Genomic DNA, 24,011 nt, shown 5'->3' with positions numbered 1-24,011 from the left:
AATGCTCTTGGGGTGGACATAAAGGTGCTCAAGAATAATATAAAGAAGGATATAAATGATATAATGAAAATGGACATACCCAAGACAAACTGCTTCAGGATATTTAAGACCAGGAAAAACGTTTAAGTAATAACTTTGAGGCAGCCTTTAGGGTATGCTACAAAAAATTGAGCAACAAATACAGGAAATGCATCTAAGTTTGAGAATAAACTGAGAGCGCTTGGTGCTCACTTGGAAGACGTTAAGCAAACGTTCACAACTCGTATTGAAACAGCTGAACAACTGGCATCTACTGCTGACGGAAAAGCAATGGGTGCAAATTCCGAATGCAAAGTACTCTGAGACAGACTTGCTGCACTGGAAGAAAGATGCAGAGGGAATAATATTAGAATTGAAGGTCTCCCTGAGAATCGTGAAAGTCCAAACCCAGTGAAATTCATAACTGAACTACTGTATTCTCTAAAATAATTGGAGAGGACTTCAAATTAGACATCGAGATAGCAGTAGCTTACCGCATACAGGGATCAGAATACCTCTAAACCTAGGACTCTCATCGTATGTTTTAAAAACTTACAATGTTCTCAGACTGAAACAATAGATTATATTTGAAAATAACCACATTCATTTTTTCCCTGATTTCTCACCCTCAACAGCTGCTAAACACGATGCATTTTACATCATTATACAGCGTTTACAGAGAGCTGAGATCAGAAACAGCCTCTTGTATCCTGTCAAACTGAAAGTGGACATTCAAGGCAAGCTCTACATTTTACTTCTATAAAGGAAGCAGAAAAAAAGCTAAGAAAACTGATCCTGACACTTTTTTGAAACACGGTTGTGAGTCACATTCTGTCCTGACATGGCAAAGAAGATCTTACTGTCTGTTTGATCTGCTTGCAATGATACTGAGGGGAGCAGGGGGAGAGAGAGGAAGCTATCTGTAATCTATCCTTTTAATCCTTATAATTTTAAGTGCCAATGTAACAATAGGCTTCATGGCAATAACTCCTGGGAAAATTGGAAATTAAGGACAAAGCTGTCTTATCTTAAATTAAAAAAAAACTAGGTGTGGGGTTCTTATACATACAACAATCTCATTTGTAGCATCTGATCCTGAAGGGAGATATGTGATTGTCATGTCTATGAGGAGGCAATAAAAGAATACGATCAAAGAGGAGCATATGATATTATTTATCTTGACTTTCAAAAAGCATTTGTTAAGGTGCCACATGAGAGGTTGGGCATCAAACTAAAATAATTGGGAGTTTAGGGTGATATTTTTAGATGGGTACAGAATTGGCTCAGACACAGGAAGCAGAGGGTGATGTTGTGAGGAACCTCATGAGAATTGGCCAGTTTTAAGAGTGGTGACCAGCAGGGGGTAGTGCTAAGGCTGCTGCTATTTTTAAAATATATAAATAATTTAGATAGGAATATAAGTAACAAGCTGATAATTTGGAATACGTTATATCATCACAGAAGGACTTTGGATAGCATATAGGCTTGGGCAGATTTGTGGCAGATGAAATTTAATGTCAGTAAATGTAAAGAATTACACAGTGTGAGGTTTGAATACACAATGGGCAGTCAGAAAATCGAGAGTACACCTTATGAGAAGGATTTAGGAGTCATAGTGGACTCTAAGCTATCAACTTCCAGACAGTAGAAGCAATAAAGATGGTAAACAGAATGTCAGGTTAAATAGCACAACATGTGGAGTATAATTCACAGTTCTGCTCAACCTTTATAATGCAATGGTTTGGCCTCATCCGGAGTCCTGTGTGCAGTTTTGTTCTCCAGGCTACAAAAAGGACATAGTAGTGCTAGAAAAGGTCCAGAGAAGAGCGACTAGGCTGATTCAGGGCTACAGGGGTTGAATTATGAGGAAAAATTAAAAGAGTTGAGCTTATACAGTTTAAGCAAAAGAAAATTAAGAGTTGACATGATTGAAATGTTTAAAATTATGAAGAGAATTAGTCCAGTGGATTGAGCCTGTTATTTTAAAATTAGTTCATCAAGAACAGGTGGACATAGTTGGAAACTTAAGTGTAAATTTTGCACAAACAGTAGGAAGTTTTTCTTTACACAAAGAGCAATACACACTTGAAATAAGCTACAAAAGTATTATGGTAGACAGTAGGACTTTATGGACTTTCAAATCCCGACTTGATGTTTTTTCGGAAGAAATAAGTAGATAGGACTGGTGAGCTTTGTTGGGCTGAATGGCCTATTCTCGTCTAGAGTGTTCAAATGTCATAGGTAATTTAACTGTAAAGTGATTTTGATAAACATCTATGCACCCAATATGGATGATAGGGACTTCATCCAAACCGTATTTGCATCCAATCCCAATGTGAACACTCATAGAATTATAACGGCTGGGGACTTTAATTGTGTTTTAAATCTAGACCCAGAAAGGTCTCTACCCATAGAGACGATGATATCTAACACTTCAAAGACAGTTAAACAGTTTGCAACTGACCACAGCTTATCAGACCCCTTTTATAAGCAACATTTACAAAAGCTAGAGACAAAAACATTACTACCTCAAACTTTTCGCCAAGCATTAATTACCTTCTTTCCTAAGCAAAATAAGGACTTACTAAAATCTGCATCATACAGACCAATTTCACTTCTCAATAATGATGTTAAGATACTCTCCAAACTCCTAGCTTATCCCCTTATCCCCAACAGACAGATGTTCAGGACACCGGGTAAAAGCACTAAGAAGTATTTTAATACTTTTTCTTTTATAAATAGTGCCCTAGGCACCATAGCCACAATAACACAGACAAGTATGTACAACAATCAATACGATTTTCTCTGTCTCTATCTCCTCCACACCTCCCAACAAGCTCTGTCCTACACCTCCCAACTCCAGCTTGCCTGATGGGTTCCCAACAGTCCTTTAAATAGTCCTTGAAGCGGAAATGTTCCCGTTCTTCCACCCACATGACTTGACAGCACTTCCGGGTCAGCTGGGTAAGCAAAGCTCTTTTAATCAGCCCAGAAGTACTCTGGGGCTTCCGTCTTCATGATCCACTAATACTTCCAGGCTACCGGGAAAGCCTGATTCCCCGGATCCTTCGACAGCTCCCCCTGTCGGCACCCACGACACCAAACAGGGCTGAGAACCTGAACTCCAAGTCCCAGGATGCCATGTGGGAATCTGGGGCACTGCTACACTCCAGGGGAGCTGCCATCTAGCGTCTTGGGGGAAGTAGTGTCCCAAAGAGGTTGCCTTCCCCCATCCTTCCACTCTGTAGGCGTCCCGGCTGGGTTGAGCTGCTGGTTGTCTATCACACTCTTTATAAACAGAATTTTCCTGTCTGCATGGAAAAATTAAGCAAGACTTATATAGATGGTCAACCCTTCATCTCACTTTAGCTGAAGAATTAATGTTGTTAATATGACTATTCTTCCTAAGCTTCTTTTTCTATTTCAAAACATTCCAATATGCATCAATAAATCATTTTTTAAGAAATTAGATTCAACTATAACCTAATTTATTTGGAATTCAAAACGTCTACTTATCTAAAGGGCTACCCTACAATGACCTAAGACAGAAGGTGGCATGGCTCTACCTCACTTTCAATTTTATTTCTGGGCAGCAGACATACAAACTATAAAAACCTGGACGTTGACACAAATAGATGAACATACACAGGCTTGGTCTGCAAAGAAATCAAATCCTGCAGCACTTCTTTATATTCCTTGCTTTGTACCCCAATAGGTTCAAGTCATTGCCAATATACTAACAACCCAATTGTGCTTCACTTACTCAGAATGTGGAACCAATGTAGGAAGTATTTTAAAATTTTATCTGTGGCATCTCTGCACTAAAACCACCTTTTTCCACCCTCTCAAGTGTACACACAATTACACTCTAAATGTAACTTTCCAGCAATACATTTCATTCCCTACCTTCAAATTAGAAACTTTGATAAACAAAACCTGCCCAATTTCCTTCACCTCCCACCTCCCTCTATTCCAGAAAAAATATTGATCAGTCTTAAGGACTCAGACAGCATTTAAAAGGATCTCTCACTTTATAACTCAGAAAAGGATTGGAAAGTAGCAATGCACAGAATTCACTCAAGCTCCATATGCACAAAGCATACAATCATTCAACTTAAAATCATCGAGTGTATCTCTCTCATTTAAAATTGTCCAAAATGTTTCCAGGGCAAGATCCAAGCTGCGAATGTTGCAATCAAGTTCCAGCCTCACTGGGTCACATGTTTTGGGCCTGCACCAAATCAACATCATTCTGGATCAAAATCTTTAAATGCCTTTCAGACAGCCTGGGTGTCACAATCCCTCCTAATCTGTGGTGTGCTCACAGAGGGGCTTAAAGTGCAGAAAGACAAATAAACTGTAATAGCCTTTGTCACAAGCCATTTACTAAAGTAGATGGCCTGCTAGTAGTTTGGGACCGACCAGGACTGAGGGGGAAATAAGAGAGGCACAAGAGAGGCAGATGTTCATAAAAAAAAGGTAATTTTATTATGCCAATGTAAATGGTTGCACAAAAAATATACAGTAATCCCTTGCTACTTCGCGGTTCACTTTTCGCGGATTCACGACTTCGTGGATTTTATATGTAAGCATATTTCCCATTGGGATTAATAAAGTATCTATCTATCTATCTAAATATAAAACGGGGATTTTTCGCTGCTTCACGGGTTTCTGCGGACAATGGGTCTTTTTACTTCTGGTATTTGCTTCCTCAGTTGCTTTGCCCAGTTGATTCCATACAAGAGATGCTATTGGCGGATGGCTGAGAAGCTACCCAATCAGAGCACGCAGTTAAGTTCCTGTGTGCTGCTGATTGGCTCAGCGACGGAGTGCTGCATTAACCAGGAAGTCTCATCTCACTCATTCAGCATTAACGTGCTCTTGCTACTGCATTCAGGGGATTATCACCTTCATCGTCATCATTTTTACTGCGCAGCATATTCATCACCATCATCACGTCATATATAACTACGTGTACTTCGCTATACAATAAATGTAAACTTATCTACCGATTTCATATTGCTTAGCAGTTGTCCCTGTTATTAATAGAGTAAAGGGTGGGTTGTAAACAATACAGAGAGGGTTTAAAAACGTCCAAATACACGTTAAATAATTAAATAAATATGGTGTCCCTACTTCGCGGAAATTCAGTTATCGCGGTCCGCCTTGGAAGCTATCTCCCGCGATAAGTGAGGGATTACTGTATATAATCCTGTGACAAAACAAATCTAATTATGAAAATGTAAAGAAGAAAAACATAATATGTAAAACACAGAGGCTCTTACCCTGATATATACGCAGTCACTTTTATTCCATGTTAGGGTATCAGCAGCCTTAAAATAAAACAAAACTGGACTATGTTTCAGCTCCTGTCATAAATGCAACTCCTCAAAAAAAAATCAGGAACTGTTCTTGGTTCTCAGGAGCCTAACCCACTCCTTAACATCAACCGACAGCTCAGCCACAAGGCACCTCTTAGCCTGGTGTCCTCGCACAACCTAACCCTTCTTCTCAAATCGTTGTTCCCCCTCTTGCGGCCACAACTATACTTATAAAGGCTCCTCAATTCCCATGGTAAGCTTACCTAAACACAGGGAGATTCCACTATGGGCCTCCTGGGGAAATCATACACTTTGAGCAAAAATCAAAATATCTAACAATAACATACACATAATAAAACACTAAATAACAAAACAACAAAAACATTTAAACCTAACCTTGAGGTTACTAAGATACAAATGGAAACATTACAGTACACCTACACTACTAATCCAAAATGGACTCCCCTATAGCTCTCTTTCGACCTTCCCAGGCACCCGTGACTGCATTTAGCTTTGGCGCAACATTTAAAACACTGGTCGCTAAATTTGGAATATTATGTGCGAGGTTTGTACCTGAAACAAATAGTGGAACATCTGGAGGAAAAAACAAAAACAAAAGAAACAACCTGACAGTAAGTCCAAAAGCGTTGTTAAGTCATTTTTTTTCCGTTGTAAACTCGCTGGCATATTGCTCATTACAGTTCATACCTAAAGCTTATTGAGAATCTTACTGTCCATTATCTGTCTGTACTATACTGTGTTAGAGTCCCTGTCAGGCTACAGCATGACCGCCTTTACGTCACTGCTGGCACGTAGGACTTGTCCTGCTCAAGTGGAAGAATCCTAACTCACCTCTTTTAAGTCAGTGGGTAACTGATGTTATATATTATCTGAAATTGGAAAAAATCTAATTCTCACTTAGAGGATCTGTGCAGAACTTTTTCAAAACCTGGCAGGACCTAATCAATAACATTTTAGAAAATTGAGGAAGCGGATTCTCTCTCCTCTTTTTTATTCTACTTTTGTTTATTTATAAACTTATTTTTACTATTATTAAAGTTTTACTCTGTTGGCCTAGCTCTCTTTCTCATGGGTGCGGGTTGATTTGTTTCAAACCTAGTTTTGTTAAACTTGATTTGCTTGTATGGAATGGAACCCTAACTACAAAGAGAACTATTTCATTTATGTTAGGTACAATGCCCAGAGGGGACTGGGCGGTCTTGTGGCCTGGAACCCCTACAGATTTTATTTTTTTTCTCCAGCCGTCTGGAGTTTTTTTTTGTTTTTTCTGTCCACCCTGGCCATCGGACCTTACTCCTTTCTATGCTAACTAATGTTGTCTCATTTTAATTTTGTATTTTGTCTTTTATTTTTCTTTTCTTCATTATGTAAAGCACTTTGAGCTACGTTTTGTATGAAAATGTGCTATATAAATAAATGCTGTTGTTGTTGTTGTTATTGGATTTTAATAAAAGAAAAAAGAAAGTCTTCATTGTTGGTAAAGTGCAGATATTTCGTAATTAGTGAAAACCTACACTCAGATAATTTCTCTAAAGAACGGCAGCACTGATAGCACTTTTACAGCCCGTGTGATTCTTGGTTCTAATGCTCAACACACATCTGTACAGTTGCACAAGTGACACTCTGGACTAACGCTAAGGAGGCTGCTGGTAAAAATTTATATCTCATTTTCATACTTCAATTTCATTGAATTTTGCGTTCATTCTTGTCAGTTTATTCCAGGAACCTAAATTAATCTAAAATGTTTAAGTCTGTAGGGCTGTCCTGGTACAATTATAATTATAATGTCACTAATTATATTGTCACCATCACCGTAAGCTGCTTCATGGGCTAGCGCTCTAAATAGAGCCATGGCAACCACCATGATACATATTTGGAGTAAAAGCTCAAGTTCGTATTTCTCACCCAAGTGACACACATTCAATCGTTTAGAGAAATATGAAATACAAAATAAATACATAAAAAAACTGAAGACAGGCTGTTTCAAATGCTTGTGATATTCTTCGGTGATCACCCGCTAAAACAGCACAGTCTCTCACGGTTTTCTAAAATGTATCTCCTCAAGAGCAAAGTCTCCAACAGACATTAATATAACTATAAGAATCTCCTCCTTGACTTCTGAAACTGCAGCTGGAGGTGGAGGAGTTCTGGTGGATCCCACTCACTTCAGAGTGCAGTAATAACACTTCACAGTCAGCTGGAGGGGGGCTTAGGGGGATGGCACATGAACCACTGTTTGGGCTTCATCTGAATGGACTGAGGGAACCACAGAAAGCTAGAATGTAACGTTAAAGCCAATGCAAAAGAACAGCATGTTCTCCTTCTGGTACTCATTTCAGGGTTTCTTCCAGCTTTGCACCTAATGATTGCTGGGATAGGCAGGAGCTTCCCTGAGACCTCGCTCTGAATAAGTAGGTTTGAAAGATGGATAGATGGATGGATAATCAGCTACATGCTGACTTCAAACTCTTAACAGTGGAAGACATCTGATTATCCACTTTGGCAACCCTAACGGGAGCAGCCAAAAGAAGAAGAAGAGAAATTCTAAGTGGAGATGGGAGACATTATGCATGAATCTGGAGAGGGGAGAAGACTGTCATAAAAACACACACAGGAGCTGTGACATTTCAGAAATCTTGTACCAAACGGGCTGCATTAGCAGACTTTCTTTTTCTCCATTTCTCTAAAATGATCATTCATGGAAAACTCCCTTTCCTCAGCAGTCCATGCAAAGACAGAGCAGCACTCAGTTTAAGGTGCCTGCCTCAGAGGTTCCTGAAATAAAGTGACCATCCTAACATAATTACAAAAGTCAATAAAATTTAAAGTGTAATGATTTGTGTTATTTACACTTTAGCCCCCTTTCCCAACATGTTTTTGATGCCGTTCATGTCGACTGCTGCTTTTGTTTTGTTTTTATGTACTGTATTGATTCTTTTGTGACAACTGCACATACTTTCAACAAGTATTTACTGAACCTGCCCATCTGTCTTTTGGAATCATTTAAGGTCAGCACAAGACAAGGCCTGCTTCTTTGGTATCGAGCAGAACATGAGCTCCATTCTACACTTAGGTCTGTGAAGATTCTCAGTCATCCAGGTGAAATTAGCTGGTAGTTGAGTCATGGCAACTGGACTTCTTTCTTGTTAGGTAGATACGTTTCACTGCTCATCCAAGCAGCTTCATCAGTCTGATGCTACCACGTGTCACACACATGCAACTAGGAGGGAGCCGAGTGGACCAAGTGGAGGTAATTACCCACCAGGCCCAGGGGTGGCGGGGTGCACTAAACCTACCTCTGGTATCTCTGCAGGCCAAATATGGGAAAACCTGCCTGATTCAACATCACTTCCGGTTCCGGCACCCAGGCTAACGTTACTTCCAGTTCTGGCCAAATGACGTCACTTCCGCCTTATAAAGCTGCCATCTTTTCCTAATCCCATCAGTTCAGTTCAGGACTCAAAACCATGCACATGAGTGCTCTTTCAAAGCCCTTTTGCAGTCAGGGACAATATATGGGTGGCTGCCCCAAACCATTTTGTGTGTGTCGAGGCTGTTCATTTCACAAAATTAAAAGACGTATTCAGTTACACCACATGACTTTCATTAAAACCAAAATAAAGGTCTCAGATGGAAAGAAATTAAACATAAAAACAGTATTTGTAATAAGACTACAAAAGGTGCAACCCAACAACCTTTTTGTTTAATGTTGTTTGCACGTCTCTGTAGAAGTAAAAGGAAAGCCCATTTGTACATGTGGAGAACACTCAAACTTCACACAGACGACGACGGTGCGTGGGGTTCAAATGAGGCCTCTTCAGTTTCAATATGCAACAAAGAAAACAAAAGGATCAGCCATTGAGGCAGCTGGTGCAACTATTACACTGAATATTAGCCGTGATAGTGATGACAACAATAAAGTTCTCCAAAAAGTGAAAGAGGAATTTTGAAATGTCTCCAAAACACCCACCAGTCATATCTTTTAGTTCCTTTGATGTATGATTTTTTTGTTAATATTACTATGAAGTTCTGTTAAGTCAGTACATTTTGAATCATTAACATAAAGTGACAGTGAAAGTGACAAAATTGAGTATTTTGGTTTGCAGAGTACATTGAAATATATAAGCATTTGTTTTGAGGAGAGATACTGAAACGATTAATTAAATAAAAGACAAGGATATACCCGCAGAAGGTTAATGTCATACACAAAATGTGCTAGGAGATGAGAAGATAACTAAGAGATCAGCAGATGTTCTGTAAACAACAAGACTGGACAGCTTCACATACACAGAGATTAAAATTGTTAAGCTGAACTTTGGTAGGCTAATTTTGAGCAGTTGCAAGAAAGTCTAAGTAGGATACTCTGGGATAAGCTGTTAAGAGTGGAGACAGTCGAGGAGCAGTGGAACAGGTTTAAAAATGTGTTACATGTAATGCAGGAAAGATACAGACCTAAATTTGGAATTAATAGGAAATTTTAAAAAATCTCCACGGTGGATTAATAAAGATTTAAAAAAGAAGTTGCAAAGGAAAAAACTGCTTTATAAGGCACATAAGACGAATGACTGCAAAGTGAATCATAGAGCATATGAGAACATGAGGGCAACCATTAAGAAGGATATCAGCGAGGCTAAAAGGCAGTTGGAAAGGAATATAGCAGATAAGGCGAAAGACGACCCTAAGAGATTCTTTCAGTATTTTAGTAGTAAAAGAACAGTCAAGGAGGAGGTGAAGTGCATCAGAAATAGTAAAGGGAATTAAAAGATACAAACAGTGAAATAGGAGATGCCCTAAACTTACATTGTTCTGAGGTGTTCACAAGTGAGGAAGTGGATAACCTCAGAGCAGTAACAGGGACTACTAAGGCAGTACTGAGGGATTTGGAGAAGTGCTGCTGAGATTAAATAAAATGAAATCAAACAAATCACCAGGACCAGGTAATATTTATCCTCCAGTTCTTAAGGAGGCTAGTGAGTTCAGATATAAACCCTTGACAAATATTTTTAGGAAGTCACTGTGCACTGGAGAGATTCCGAAGGACTGGAAAATGGCAAATATCATCCCATCATATGAAAAGGGTGACGGGGAAGATCAGAGCAACTACAGGCCAGTAAGCGTAACATGCATCACAGGAAAATTAATGGAAGTATTTATTAAGGATAAGATTGAGCAACACATGGCAAGGACAGGAGTTATTAGGAACAGTCAGTGTGGGGTCAGAAGAGGGAGGTCGTGTTTTGCTAACATACTGGAATTCTGAGGAGGCAACAAAAGGATACGATCAAAGTGGAGTACATGATATTATTTATCTGGACTTTCAGAAAACATTTGATAAGGTGCCACATGAGAGGGTGGGCATCAAACTAAAAGAAGTGGGAGTTCAGGGTGATGTTTTTAGATGGGTGCAGAATTGGCTCAGACACAGGAAGCAGAGGGTGATGGTGCAAGGAACCTCATCACAACGATCATCCGATGTTAAGAGTGGTGTTCCACAGGGGGCAGTGCTAGGGCAGCTGCTATTTTTAATAAATATAAATTATTTAGATAGGAATATAAGTAACATGCTGTTTAAGTTTGCAGATGATACTAAGATAGGTGGATTAGCAGATAATTTGGAATCTGTTATATCATTGCAGAAGGACTTGGACCGCAGACAGGCTTGAGCAGAGTTGTGGCAGATGAAATTTAATGGCAGTAAATGTAAAGTATTACACATTGCAAGTAAAAATGTTAGGTTTGAATACACAATGGGCGGATGTAAAATCAAGAGTACACCTTATGAGAAGGATTTAGGAGTCATAGTGGACTCTAAGCTATCGACTTCCAGACAGTGTTCAGAAGCCATTAAGAAGGTGTGAGATGTGGCCGTCTTTTTATTCCGGCCAATACCCCCAGGCCGCCAGGTGGAGCTTTCCTTGCAGCATGGACGTGCCCCGAGTTCCATCAGGGGCTCATGGACTATGTAGTTTTTATGCACAGCCCTGCTGGATGCCTTGGGAACCACCAGGAGTCGCTGTAGGGAAGCCCGTCGACTCTTATATGCCCTATAACCCGGAAGTACGTCATAATCCCAGGACAGGAGAAAACGGTGTACTTCCGGGGTGAAGAAAAGGACTGTTTACCCTGACCCGGGAGGAATAAGGATTTGTGGGTTGTGCCAGGAACCACTTCCAGGTCAGGGAGTATAAAGGACTATGGGAAAGCTCAGTACACTGAGCTGAGCTGGAAGGTAGGGTGGCGACGTGTCTGGGAGTGGTGGTTATTGTGTATGGATTATTGTTTATTGATTTGTTATATGAGTGTTGTAGAGTATAGGGTGCTTGGTGCACATATTAGTCTAAATAAAAGTTATATTTGGACTTTTATATGGTGTCTGACGTCTGCTCAGAGGGTTCAAGGGGTCACGGAGACCACAATCATTCACAGTGGCGTAGTCTTGGCAGGATTCTCTGGCCGTCAGTTTTTGGCAGAGGACCTGAATTCAAATAAATTTCTGTGGGGAGAGAACCCTAAGCAGATAACGTCGGAGCACCCGAAGGTTGAAGAAACACTCCAATTTAAAAGCGCTGCAATAGTGAGCCTTATACAGACCATGATGGGGAAGAAATCGGGAAAGAAGAAGGGCAATCCCGACTGGGTGAAAAACATGACAGAAGCCGAGATGACCTGGACTTACCTGACTGGGAGTGAAGAGGATCTAGCAATAATAAAAGCGGAGCAAGCTCAAGTGGCCCAGCAGCAAGAACGCTATCGGCCATCGGTCGTGTCGGAATCCCAAAAAGGGTTAGGAACCCAGCTGCCAAGTGGGGAGGTATGTGCAGGGAAAACGCCTGAAGTTTCGGGGATGTTTTTTTCCTATTTTACAGAGACATGCTTCCAGAAAGCAGACGGTGCATTGGATACCTGCGTCATACCTTGGCAAGATGGCCGCGATACTCGGAAGGCAGGCCAGGCTGGGAGTAGTCACTTCACAAGCCCATTCGCGGATCCTGACCACGTGACCTCGCGCGATGGATTGTGGGAAGGAGAAGGTCAACTCCAGTCCATAGGTGAGGTCGTCGTTTCCCCAATGGAACAAAGCTCCCTGAAAGGGAAGGGGGTGGTGAGCGAAGCAGCGCCGAAATTAAAAAAAGGAAAGGAGGAGAGGGACGTGACTGAACTGGCTGCAGATAAATTTGAAAAAGCAGACCGCAGTCGGCCGCTGGAGGCTACCCGATCCTCTTTTGACTCCAACTCCCAAGAGTCTTTGCGGGACACTGAGCACATGCCGACAACGGACGTGCCTATTGGCTCTCGGCCGGTAGCAGCGCCCAGGCCATCTGAACTGCGAGACTCCAATGACCAGAAGCCTCCGCGAAGCCCAGCAGAGCACATGACTGGAATGGACGTGCTCATTGGCTCCCGGTCGGCAGGTGAGTCAAATACGGAACCGAACTTACCTCCGGTCGAAATAAATAATATTTTGGACATACGGGATCTCGAGAAGTTGCTCGTATCCGTGAGTTTGTTTTTACAGGACTTAAGAGAATTAAAGGAACGCGTGGAAGAGCTGGGAGCTACAGCCGAGGCGCCGCTAAAGGGACTGCTGGAATACCTGCGACGATTAGGCCGAGAAGCCCCGTTCTCGCGTGATGCAGTGGTACAGGTAAGCCCAAGCTGTACCGAATATAATAAAGGGACACAGTGTGATCCGGCACCGTGATTAATAAGTAGCGGCTGCCAAAGCGCTGTGTGCCTGACAGTTGAGAATGGCATGGTGACGGAGTGGACGGGTGAAGGTCCGATCGAACCGGGACAGCGGTACGAGATGGCTTACCGGAGCGATACGGACCTCGAGACCCCGTCCTGCGTGAAGAGGGAGTTGTCGCTGGTTAATGGAGGAGGGAGGAAGTGCCAATCAAACCGGGGCAGCTGAAAAGTGCTGTTACCCGGGGCGAGGGGTTACTAATGACGCCGCCTCCTATATTGTATAGGACAACGGGCGTGCAAACAGCAAAGAGGCTCTCTCTTCTCCATAGAGAGCCTCACGCTGTACACAAGCCCCAGAATAAGCAGGAGATCCATAAGCTGGTACACAGGTCTCCTGACAAGATAGAGAAAAGGGCAGAGAGCAACGAGGCGGCCATAACACCCTCCTTGGCGGAGAAAGGGGCGGATACAGAGCCGGACGTTCCAGGGCAGTTCCAGTCTCACAGAGGAAGGCGACCAGGAGGACGGCGGGTTTGTTATAACTGTTGTCGGCTGGGACACCTACTGTATGGCGATGTTGTCCTCGGAGGACAGGGGATCAGAGGGATTCTCGTTATAACATTCCCCCAAGGTTCTCCGGGAAGGCTAGACAACCATGCCAAGGACCGGCATACGGATCCTCCTGGAGGAATACGTCCTTCGCGGGGCTGGCCGCTCAAAATCGTGGTTTTTCGCTGGGGGAAGGGTACTGTGAGATGTGGCCGGCTTTTTATTCCGGCCAATAACCCCAGGCCGCCAGGTGGAGCTTTCCCTGCAGCATGGACGTGCCCTGAGTTCCAGTAGGGGCTCATGGACTATGTAGTTTTATGCACAGCCCTGCTGGATGCCTTGGGGACCACCAGGAGTCGCTGTAGGGAAGCCCGTCAACTCTTAAATGCCCTATAACCCGGAAGTACGTCATAATCCCAGGACAGGAGAAAACGGTGTACTTCCGGGGTGAAGAAAAGGACTGTTTACCCTGACCCGGGAGGAATAAGGACTTGTGGGTTGTGCCAGGAACCACTTCCGGGTCAGGGAGTATAAAGGACTATGGGAAAGCTCAGTACACTGAGCTGAGCTGGGAGGTAGGGTGGCGACGTGTCTGGGAGTGGTGGCTATTGTGTATGGATTATTGTTTATTGATTTGTTATATGAGTGTTGTAGAGTATAGGGTGCTTGGTGCACATATTAGTCTAAATAAAAGTTATATTTGGACTTTTATATGGTGTCTGACGTCTGCTCAGAGGGTTCAAGGGGTCACGGAGACCACAATCATTCACAAAGGCTAATAGAATGTCAGGCTATATAGCGCCTTGATGTGTGGAGTACAAGTCACAAGAGGTTCTGCTCAAGTTTTATAACACACTGGTGAGGCCTCATCTGGAGTCCTGGGTGCAGTTTTGGTCTCCAGGCTACAAAAAGGACATAGCAGTGCTAGAGAAGGTCCAGAGAAGAGCGACTGGTCTGAGTCCAGGAATATAGGGGATGAGTTATGAGGAAAGATTAAAAGAGCTGAGCCTGTACAGTTTAAGCAAAAGAAGATTAAGAGGTGACATGACTGAAGTGTTTAAAATTATGAAGGGAATTAGTCCAGTGGATCAAGATGATGACTTTAAAATGAGTTCATCAAGAAAACGGGGACACAGCTGGAAACTTTTCCACAAACATTAGGAAGTTTTTCTTTACACAAAGAACGATAGACTCTTGGAATAAGCGACCAAGTAGTGTGGTGGACAGTAAGACTTCAGGGACTTTCAAAACTCGACTTGATGTTGTTTTAGTTAGAAGAATTAAGTGGAGAGGACTGGCGAGCTTTGTTGGGCTGAATGGCCTGTTCTTGTCTAGAGTGTTCTAATGTTCTAATTTCAAGGGCAATAGCTGAACCTAACAGTATGAGAAGAACAAGAGTATAATGGAATAGATTTTTGTTTCATGAAGTCATTTGCATATAAGACAACAAACCAATCAGAGTAAATGTATGCATTGATTGGCAGTGTAAATTCAGTTGATTATAAAACAAACCTTTGCCGTTAAGTTTTTGATTATTCCATAAGAGACTGCTATGATGAATGCTCTCTCTAAGACATTTGCTGAAGAGATAAATAAAGACGCAATGAACAAGCTTACCCCTAGTAGATAATATGTTTCTTTCTTTAATTAATTAATATAATTCATATCTACCTCAAACACTATGCTGAAAAATGATGCGGTCCTTTGAATTAGATGTAAAGCTGAGGTCTTGACTCTCTGTGGTCATAAATGATCTCTTCAAAAACAGTAGGGTACACCCCAATGTCCTGTCTAAATTGCCCATCACAGCCCGGTCACCCCTTGTCATTCCCTCTCTTTACATCTCTCTTGTTATATGCTCAGGGGGAGCAGCCATGAACTGTGCATTACCTCCCCCTGGACACTAGATGGCCGCCCTCCTGGGTTGGAGCGGAGCCTCGGTTTCCCGCACGGCTCCATGGGAATTGGAGTTGGGTGCAGTCCTGTTGGGTCTCACAGGTGCTGCCTGGGGGGCTGCAGCTGGAACATCTGAGCCCTTATGGGCAGTGTTTTCACCACACCAGGAAGTGCAGCCGGAACTCAAGCACCTGGAGCACTTCCGGGTGAACTGTAAAAGTCTGAGAGCCAGAATCGGGAGGATGAGGACGAGGTTGCCTGGGAGGAGTGGTGGAGGAAGAAGAAGAAGAAGAATGTGTTTTACTTTGTGTGTTTGTGCTTGGGACTGTGTACTGCCTGTGGGACACGTGTGCCTCCATGTCCAGTTTGTGTCGGGCCAGGCGCCTATATAGTGCCTTTTCGCAGTGGCTCCCCACTGTCCATGTAAAGTGCTTTGACTAGACAAGAAACATGCATTATAAATGTAAATAATTAATAGTTTGTTAAATAAATGACTGGGGTTTTAACTGAGGTCTTTACTGCTGGTAAACCCGCCTTTCACTGCTCCACGTGGTGGTTTTCAAGTTAGTTACTGAAAATCTCTACAACATTACGACTGTGTGCAGTGCAGTAAAATAAACCCCACAGTATTCGTCGCTCCTTTTGAACAGCTGCATCTTTACAGGCCACCCATTGTCTGGAATGATCTGCACTGACATTAGAGAAGCCTACTGGTCTCAGCATTTCAACTTGTTACCTTTGAAGAGGACACTCTTAATAAAAGTGCACATAAAGTGTGCCTATTGCTTTTGATGAATGACAAATCAAAGTGATTCTTACAATTATTACATTTTTCTCCTTCATCCAGGACATCTCTGGATCCTGTGATGGCACTTGAGGTGGACATGTCATCTCAGAACATGGACCCCACTGTTGTACCTTATGAATTCTGTTCAGTCATTGTTATCTGCATGTGAACTTACAGAATTTGATGTGTGTAAAGCGTGTTTAACTTTACGCCAGTGTGATTAATGCATGTAATTGTCTGGTGTTTTTTAACTGTCTGCATTTGTAACACCACACAGTGCACTGACCTGTAGATGTAAATGTCATTTATACACCTAACGGGACACTGCCCAAGAATAACTACAAATAAACCGAATTCACATTTTCCCTCACTCAGACATTTGTCCAGTTGTTGAGGATACTCGTGACTGCTATCTCAGTCTATAAATACTTCAGATTTCATATGAATGTCAGTCGGTCAAACTTACCCCCATGCTCTGTAACTTTCTGTACACTCCAGCAGCAGTTTGTAGCCAAGGATGAAGAGCCGGAGGTCCTGCATTTCCAAATCTGAATACGTCTCCTTGATTGCTTCGTTCACTACGTAGGTCACTGCACGGCTCTGGTACGGGTCAATGTGCTCATCCTCCAGACAGAACTCAAAATCGATGGCCTCCAAAACCTGAGCACACTCCTTAGTTGACTGGGCCTCATATAAACACTGGCAAGCAAACAAAATCCATTCCTCTCCTCCAATGTCCTCTTCAGCTGATTGAATGAGCTTGATTATGTTGTGGATCAGAGACTCTGAGAGGACGTTTGGGGGATTTTCCTGAAATAAACGTGCCATTAATTTGGAATTTTTAATGGTAAGAAGTCCACACAGGAAATAAATCACATACTTCAGGTGACTTTCACCCACAGTCAGACTGCGATGAAATATGTCATTGATATTGCTTTTATTTTCCAAAATCCAAAGAGCAGCAAAAAACTCCTGCATTGTGTTATGGAGAAAGGCAAAGCAGGTTTCTTTGGAGGTAAGCGTCTCATCAATGCTGGTGGAGCCTAAGAAACAACGATTGACAGATTGACATGGCATTATTTTCAGTTGACAATCAATAAGGTTCACACTTTTACTCAAAATGGCATCAAACCCTTTTTTGGCTAATATCATTATCTCCTCTTTATTTTGTTCAATGTACACATCAACATCTCCTGTCCCAGAATGTGTCACCTTTAACATGTTCTGACCGACACAATGGCGGAATATGTGGACATAGAGCTCAGTCACCGTACTTGGAGTGCTGACAGAGGAGATTTTCTGTTGTAACTTCATGTGGCCTTCACTCAACATGTAGCACACGACTATGAATGCGTACTGCGGGACATGACAGAGACTGAAGATGTTGATGTTCTTCTCATACAACATCACATCTTCCTCACATATGCATTGGCCTTCAAGCGTAGTCTTGAAATATTCAGAAATTGATTTTTCACCAAACCCACGAACTTCCACCCTACAGTCTGCCCAGTCTGGTAGCTCCCGTTCTTCTAAAGAAGGTCGACAAGTAACGATGATCTTGGCTTTTTCCAGTTCATATTTATTTAGTATTCCATAAATAACTCTTTCAATCTTCTCATCCTGACATGTCGGCCGGATTTCATCAAAGTTATCAAATATGAGGAGAACATTGGTGTTTCCATTTACGATATCAGTATAAAGATCGTCTTCAATCATTCTCTCTGGTTTACAGTAACTGAACAGTAAGGACCTCAGATCTTCAGAGTCTCTAACATGGCGCGCACTTCCTGCATCAAAATAAAAGACATAGAGAGTGTCCTCAATGCTCTCGGCCCACAGATTCAGTAACTGGAGGACACAGAAGGTTTTCCCAATTCCAGGCTTCCCCACCAGTAGGATCTTCTTCTCTTTCATGGTCAGCAGGTCCTCAATATTAATTGGCTTGTCTTCTTTAGGAATGTACCTTTTACATTTCTTTTTACGTGACTTTTTGTATTTGTTTTCAGGGTAAACGTCAGACACGTCATTCACCAGAACAAGTGGTGTGTATTTAAACTGAAGCTCCTTCACATATTTGGCTAACAGCTTTCTGCTGTTTTTCCATTTTGAGTCCACAATCCTCCTTGCTGCTAACTTCAGTTGTGCTCTGTAAGGTCCTGAACCTAAAAATGAAAAGCACCAAAGTTAGTTTAACTGTTAGGGATGATACTTGAAAAGCCTCATTTTCTAGTGGCTTCATCTCTGAAACTATCCAGGCTACCTAAAGGGCAGTTAAGGACCTCATTCTTGATCAACTCACGTCACACACAGGCTCCATGAGGACACTTAAAATGGAAAGCTGATGGACTGCAATTGTTTGAACTATCAGAGAAATGCCTGTAAAATGCTAACTTCACAAAGAACAAACTCCAAATGGAAGCAAAGAATTTCATATGTTTCACTAAAGTAGTGTCCAGTGTTGTGGTTTATAAAGAATCTGGACAAATTGTTATCACTTTTTGCCTAAATTTCTTTGTGTTTGAATTGAATTCTGCGTTCAGCTCCTACAACTTACAGCTCCAAAGAGGAGAATCTACCACAAACAACAGCCATTGTGTCATCTTTGTCATACCATATTACTAGGCACTCAGTGGCCAAACATCAAATGGTCACTCAGGCCAGCTGTGCCTTCAAGGAGGTGTCTACTCAGTGGCCTCTTTGAAGTTGGTACCAAAGTCAGGAGAGGCCACAATAAGGTGACAAACCTGACCACCTGAACTCAAGGTAGTCTGCCTATTGGACAATGATGAGAGTGGAAGATGTCATTATTCATCTGCTGCACAAGGCTGGACAAAGCTTGCAGCACTGTGAGGATGATGTTCTTTGATTTCTCCAGTGCCTTCAATACCATCCAGGCATCCTGATGAGCCTGTTGTCACACATGTGCGCTTAGTAAGCAGCCAGTAAGCACTCAGGTGAGTGATATTACAAGGGACGAAGGGTTGAACGAATGTACTAATGCCGCACTCTCTTTATCAACAGAGTCAAAGAAGAAAAATCCGTGATGACGTCACTTTCCGGCTCTGCCACATTGATGTCACTTCTGGCCCTCCATGATGACGTTGCTTCCAGCTGTCTGTTTTGATGCCATTTCCTCTCTATCATTTCCTGCCTCCATTTTCTATATAAACTCCCACATAACTAGTACTCATCTGTCAAATGCTTTGGTTTTTTAATCCAATTTTCTATATTTTTTCATTGTGTCCGGTGGACATTATACGGGTCATTCCCCAAACCTTCTTGAAGTTTTCCTGAGTCTTTTTGTCTTATTACACTGTGGAGTCCTGTGTTATGGACTATCCTCTTGAGTAGACTACAATTTGTGAGGCTCGGGGACTGTGAGAGAAACAATGGAGCACCACAAGAAACAGGTCTGTCTGCTTTTCTCTTCATTGTGTACAAACCAGACTACAAATATAACAGTAGGTCAGGTCACTTGTGGAAATTCTCAGATGATTCTATACTTATTGGGGTATTGATGAAGGGATGAGACAGAGGAGAGGAGTCAGGAGGAGAACTTTGAGAATTGTCTGTAACTCAGCATCATCAAAACCGTAGACTTTCACTGCACCAACTGGCTTTACACCTGGGGCCTCATGCATAACGCCGTGCGTAGAATTCGCACTATAACATGACGTAAGCACAAAAGCCGAAATGTGCTTACGCACAGAAAAATCCAGATGCAGGAATCTGTGCGTTCGCCAACTTCCGCGTTCTTCTGCTACATAAACCCCACTCAGCATGGAAATAAACGCACGTGCACGTACTTGCTGTCCCGCCCCAACTCCTCCCAGAATTACACCTCTTTCAATATGCAAATCCATATAAATAGCCCTTAAACCCAGCGTTCTGTGAAAAAGCAATGGGAAAAGTACGAGGAAAAATAGAAGAATTTCAGCGAATACCAAATGGAGGCAAAGAAAAACGTACTATTTGTTGGTTTCAACAGTTATATAAGCAACAAAAGGAAGTTGATCGAGTGACATAGCGTATTGGAGAAACTCGAAAGCTCAAGTTGACAAAGTTGCACAGTGCCCGAAATAAAAAAGAAGTTGTCACATATCAAAGTCGGCGTGAAAAGGCGAGTCGTAGCCCACCGTCTGAGTGTCATATGAAAGCTTATTAGAGTATAGAGAAAAAAAAAGACACACAGTGTGAAAAAAGCACGAAATGTCAACTTTAATCTCGAAATTTCCAATTTAATCACGTAATTTATTTTGTCATTAAAGTAGAACATCATAAACTTCATCTTAAAATCGTTTAATTTACTAGTTTCTCAAATCCCATCGTAACTAAAGTAGCACATTAAATGTTTTGTTGTGTATTTGATCTTATATGTGTTCTAGGTGTGTGACTCACTACGTGCTCTTCCTCTGACAGGACACAAAATCCATTACGTTCGTAATATTACAGCTCTCTGAATAATTAAAATACTGAGATGTATACGTGATATCATTTTCATGATGATATGAGTTAAAGCATGTTATTAAACATGGGAACATGGTGGTGCAGTGATTGTTCATGTCTTTTACATGATGCTTGCTGTGCCATGCGTGACCTTCAATGAAATGCTTTATCACAGCAGTACTGTCTTTTTCAAACGTACTAACCCCCAATTCCTGTCCTTACTTTTCTTTCTCCAAATACCCAATTGCCACACAATCAGCTCTGTAATAGATGTTAAGCCATCTGTAAGCTTAGACCACCGATTCTTCAAAACTTTTAAGGAACATCGAAATATCTTCGTAATGTTTAATTATTCTATCCATCTATCCTTCCAGTGTCGCACAAGCCACAGCATGAAAACAGAGCGAGGCAGGAACAAACCGTGAATGAAGCTCAAGCTCGCTAGCGCTGCTGCACCGTGTAGTTAAAGTTAAAGTTTTATCTGTATGATATAATCAACATGCTTTGCTGCATTTCATTTTAAAAATGATATCGTCATCATATGTAAATACGCACTTTATAAAGTGGCTCAGGTTGTGTAATATTATAACTGTATAATAAGTACAATTACCTCACGGTAACTTGCAAGTACAAACAGTTCTACAAGGAGCACTTCATGGACTGATTGAGTGCGTTTAGAGTTCTTGGGATGAAACTGTTTGTGAACCGCGAGGTCCGAACAGGAAAGGCTGTGAAGCGTTGGTCGGATGAGAGCAGTTCAAATAGCGAATGGCTGAGGCAGTGAGTGCTTGATGCTGTATACCGATAATTCTCTTTCCAATCGCTGTAGATCTGTGATTCACACTCAGATACAGTGATATAAATACTCCGAGTGGTGCAGTGAGAGTAATATGGAAAAAGATGATCCGCTGTGGCAACCCCTAACGGGAGCAGCTGACAGAAGAAGAAGGTGAAGTGAAAGTAACAACGCTAAAGCAGTGATGGTATTTAGAATAGTTTGACCATTCTGTGCACCATTATATTGTTACAAGTTAATTGCAATCAGATGCATTAAATTTATGAACAATATGCGGTTAATTTCAATGTTTTTGATAAAGCCGCCGTTGTGGATGTGGATCTAAGAAAGGGTAACCAAACAGGAACAGTAGCACTGCTTTGACGCTGGGTTCCGCCAGTCTGCAAAACCGAGCGAAGAACTTGCGTACGACAGGGTATGAGGTACCATGGAAAATTGCGTGGCTTTACGTCAAGTGTATGTTTTTATACATCGCGATTTGAACGTGGAAACGTTCTTACGCAACATTTCTGTGCGTACACACCATTTATACATGAGGCCCCTGGTCACTATTCAGAGAGTGGAAACAGAGATGGCACACTGCTACAAGAACTTGGGCGTCCTCATCAGGGAGAGACTGCACTTGCTATTGTAACACAAAGAAAGGGCAGAGCAGACTTTCTTCTTAGGAGACTGTGATCCTTTATTGTGGTAGTGAGAGCCTTCACATCTTGTACAAGTCTGAGATGGCCAATGTGGTATGCTGGGCCAGTAACATCACATCAAGAGAAGACCACCAAATCAACAGGCTAATTAAAAAGACTGTTATGGGATACACACTTGTCCCCCTGGAGTTAGTCGCAAAGGAGAGAATGAAGACAAACTGAGTGCTGTTATGAACAATGCTGCACATCCCCTCTGTGACACAACAACACTGAGGATTTTCAGCCAACGAATCATTCAGCAGAAGTGGGTCACAAAACACTTAAGGGGGCTCCTTTATACCAACAGCAATAGGCCTGTATAGTGCCTCACGGAGAGGGGGGCTGCCAAGTCAGACGTTTTCATTCTTTTTAGTAATTCTGGTGAGTATTTGAGAGGTGTTGTTGATATGTGTTATAATATATATATATATTAATTCATTGAGATTCTGTAAAAGTTAAATTTGACAAATAAAGATCTGTCTCTCTATCACTATTTTATAATGGATTTACTCCTAGACTTAACATATATATGTACATCAACACAAAATGTTTAGTTGTTACTACAGTGAGTTGCTAAATGATGTCCTGTTGAAATGTAAGAATACAGAGATAAAAAAGAAAACAAGTTTAAAGTTGACTCAGTTGGAATCAAGAAGGAGAAAAACAATCCAATGTGGAATTGTGTGATTTACTGAATTAATTTTGTAAATCAAATTTCAATAAGAGGATCACAGCTGGCCCACTGGCTCACTAGCTGTCTGTCTAATATAATGGTTTAGCATAATGGTTTGACCTGACAAAGGACTTGTGTTCAAATGTACAGCATGCGGAAGGAGTGGTGCATATGGGTGGGCTGCTCAGGTAGCATTTAGTGCCAGCGGATGACAGATAAATAACCAACATCACAGGAGCAAATACTAAAGAAGTAAGTGTGTTACATAAAAAGGGGGAATGAAAGTGTAAAGACATTCCTAGTGTCGCACCCCTCAAATGACCGTTTAGAATATTAGAACACTCTGGACGAGAACAGGCCATTCAGCCCAACAAAGCTCGCCAGTCCTATCCATTTATTTCTTCCAAAAAAACATCAAGTCGAGTTTTGAAAGTCCCTAACTTCTTACTGTCTACCACACTACTTGGTCGCTTTTTCCAAGTGTCTATCGTTCTTTGTTTAAAGAAAAACTTCCTAATGTTTGTGCAAAATTTACCCTTAACAAGTTTCCAGCTGTGTCCCCGTGTTCTTGTTGAACTCATTTTAAAGTCACCGTCTTGATCCACTGCACTAATTCCCTTTATAATTTTAAACACTTCAGTCAGGTCTTCTCTTAATCTTCTTTTGCTTAAACTGTAAAGGCTCAGCTCTTTTAATCTTTCCTCATAATTCATCCCCTGTAGCCCTGAATCAGCCCAGTTGCTGATAGCCTGGAGACCCAAACTGCACACAGGACCCCAGATGAGGCCTCACCAGTGTGTTATAAAGCTTGAGCAGAACCTTCTGTGACTTGTACTCCACACATCAAGGCGCTATATAACCTGACATTTTTGTTAGTCTTCTTAATGGATTCTGCACACTGTCGGGAAGTCGATAGCTTAGAGTCCACTGTGACTCCTAAATCCTTCAATTTTACGACCATTGTCCCATTATTGTCCATTGTGTATTTAAACCTCACATTTCTACTTCCAATGTGTAACTTTTTACATTTAATGCCATTAAATTTCATCTGCCACAAATCTGCCCAAGTGTGTATCATTGCCAAGTCCCTCATTAACCTCCTCAGCACTAAATTTTATTGCAAGAAAATCTA

At 41.7% G+C, this 24,011-nt stretch overlaps 2 protein-coding genes across 2 annotated transcripts in view; one reads left to right on the top strand and one right to left on the bottom strand.

Moving 5' to 3' along the window:
* LOC114643014 (uncharacterized) overlaps positions 1-24,011 on the top strand; it is a gene marked incomplete at its 3' end in the record, with an annotated part of 1,911,439 nt that overhangs the window by 451,108 nt on the left and 1,436,320 nt on the right. The window lies entirely within an intron of this gene.
* Positions 1-24,011, bottom strand: part of LOC114643010 (NACHT, LRR and PYD domains-containing protein 6-like) — a 79,802-nt gene that overhangs the window by 9,761 nt on the left and 46,030 nt on the right. Inside the window, exon 3 of the mRNA XM_028791733.2 lies at positions 16,748-18,443. Coding sequence (XP_028647566.2) covers positions 16,748-18,443 — 1,696 coding nt within the window. The remainder of the gene's footprint in view (positions 1-16,747; positions 18,444-24,011) is intronic.

The sequence above is a fragment of the Erpetoichthys calabaricus genome, chromosome 2 (assembly GCF_900747795.2).
Source record: "Erpetoichthys calabaricus chromosome 2, fErpCal1.3, whole genome shotgun sequence".
Lineage (NCBI taxonomy): Eukaryota > Metazoa > Chordata > Cladistia > Polypteriformes > Polypteridae > Erpetoichthys > Erpetoichthys calabaricus.
The sequence above is the reverse complement of the archived record's forward strand: the minus strand, read 5'-3'. Positions and strand labels throughout refer to the sequence as shown.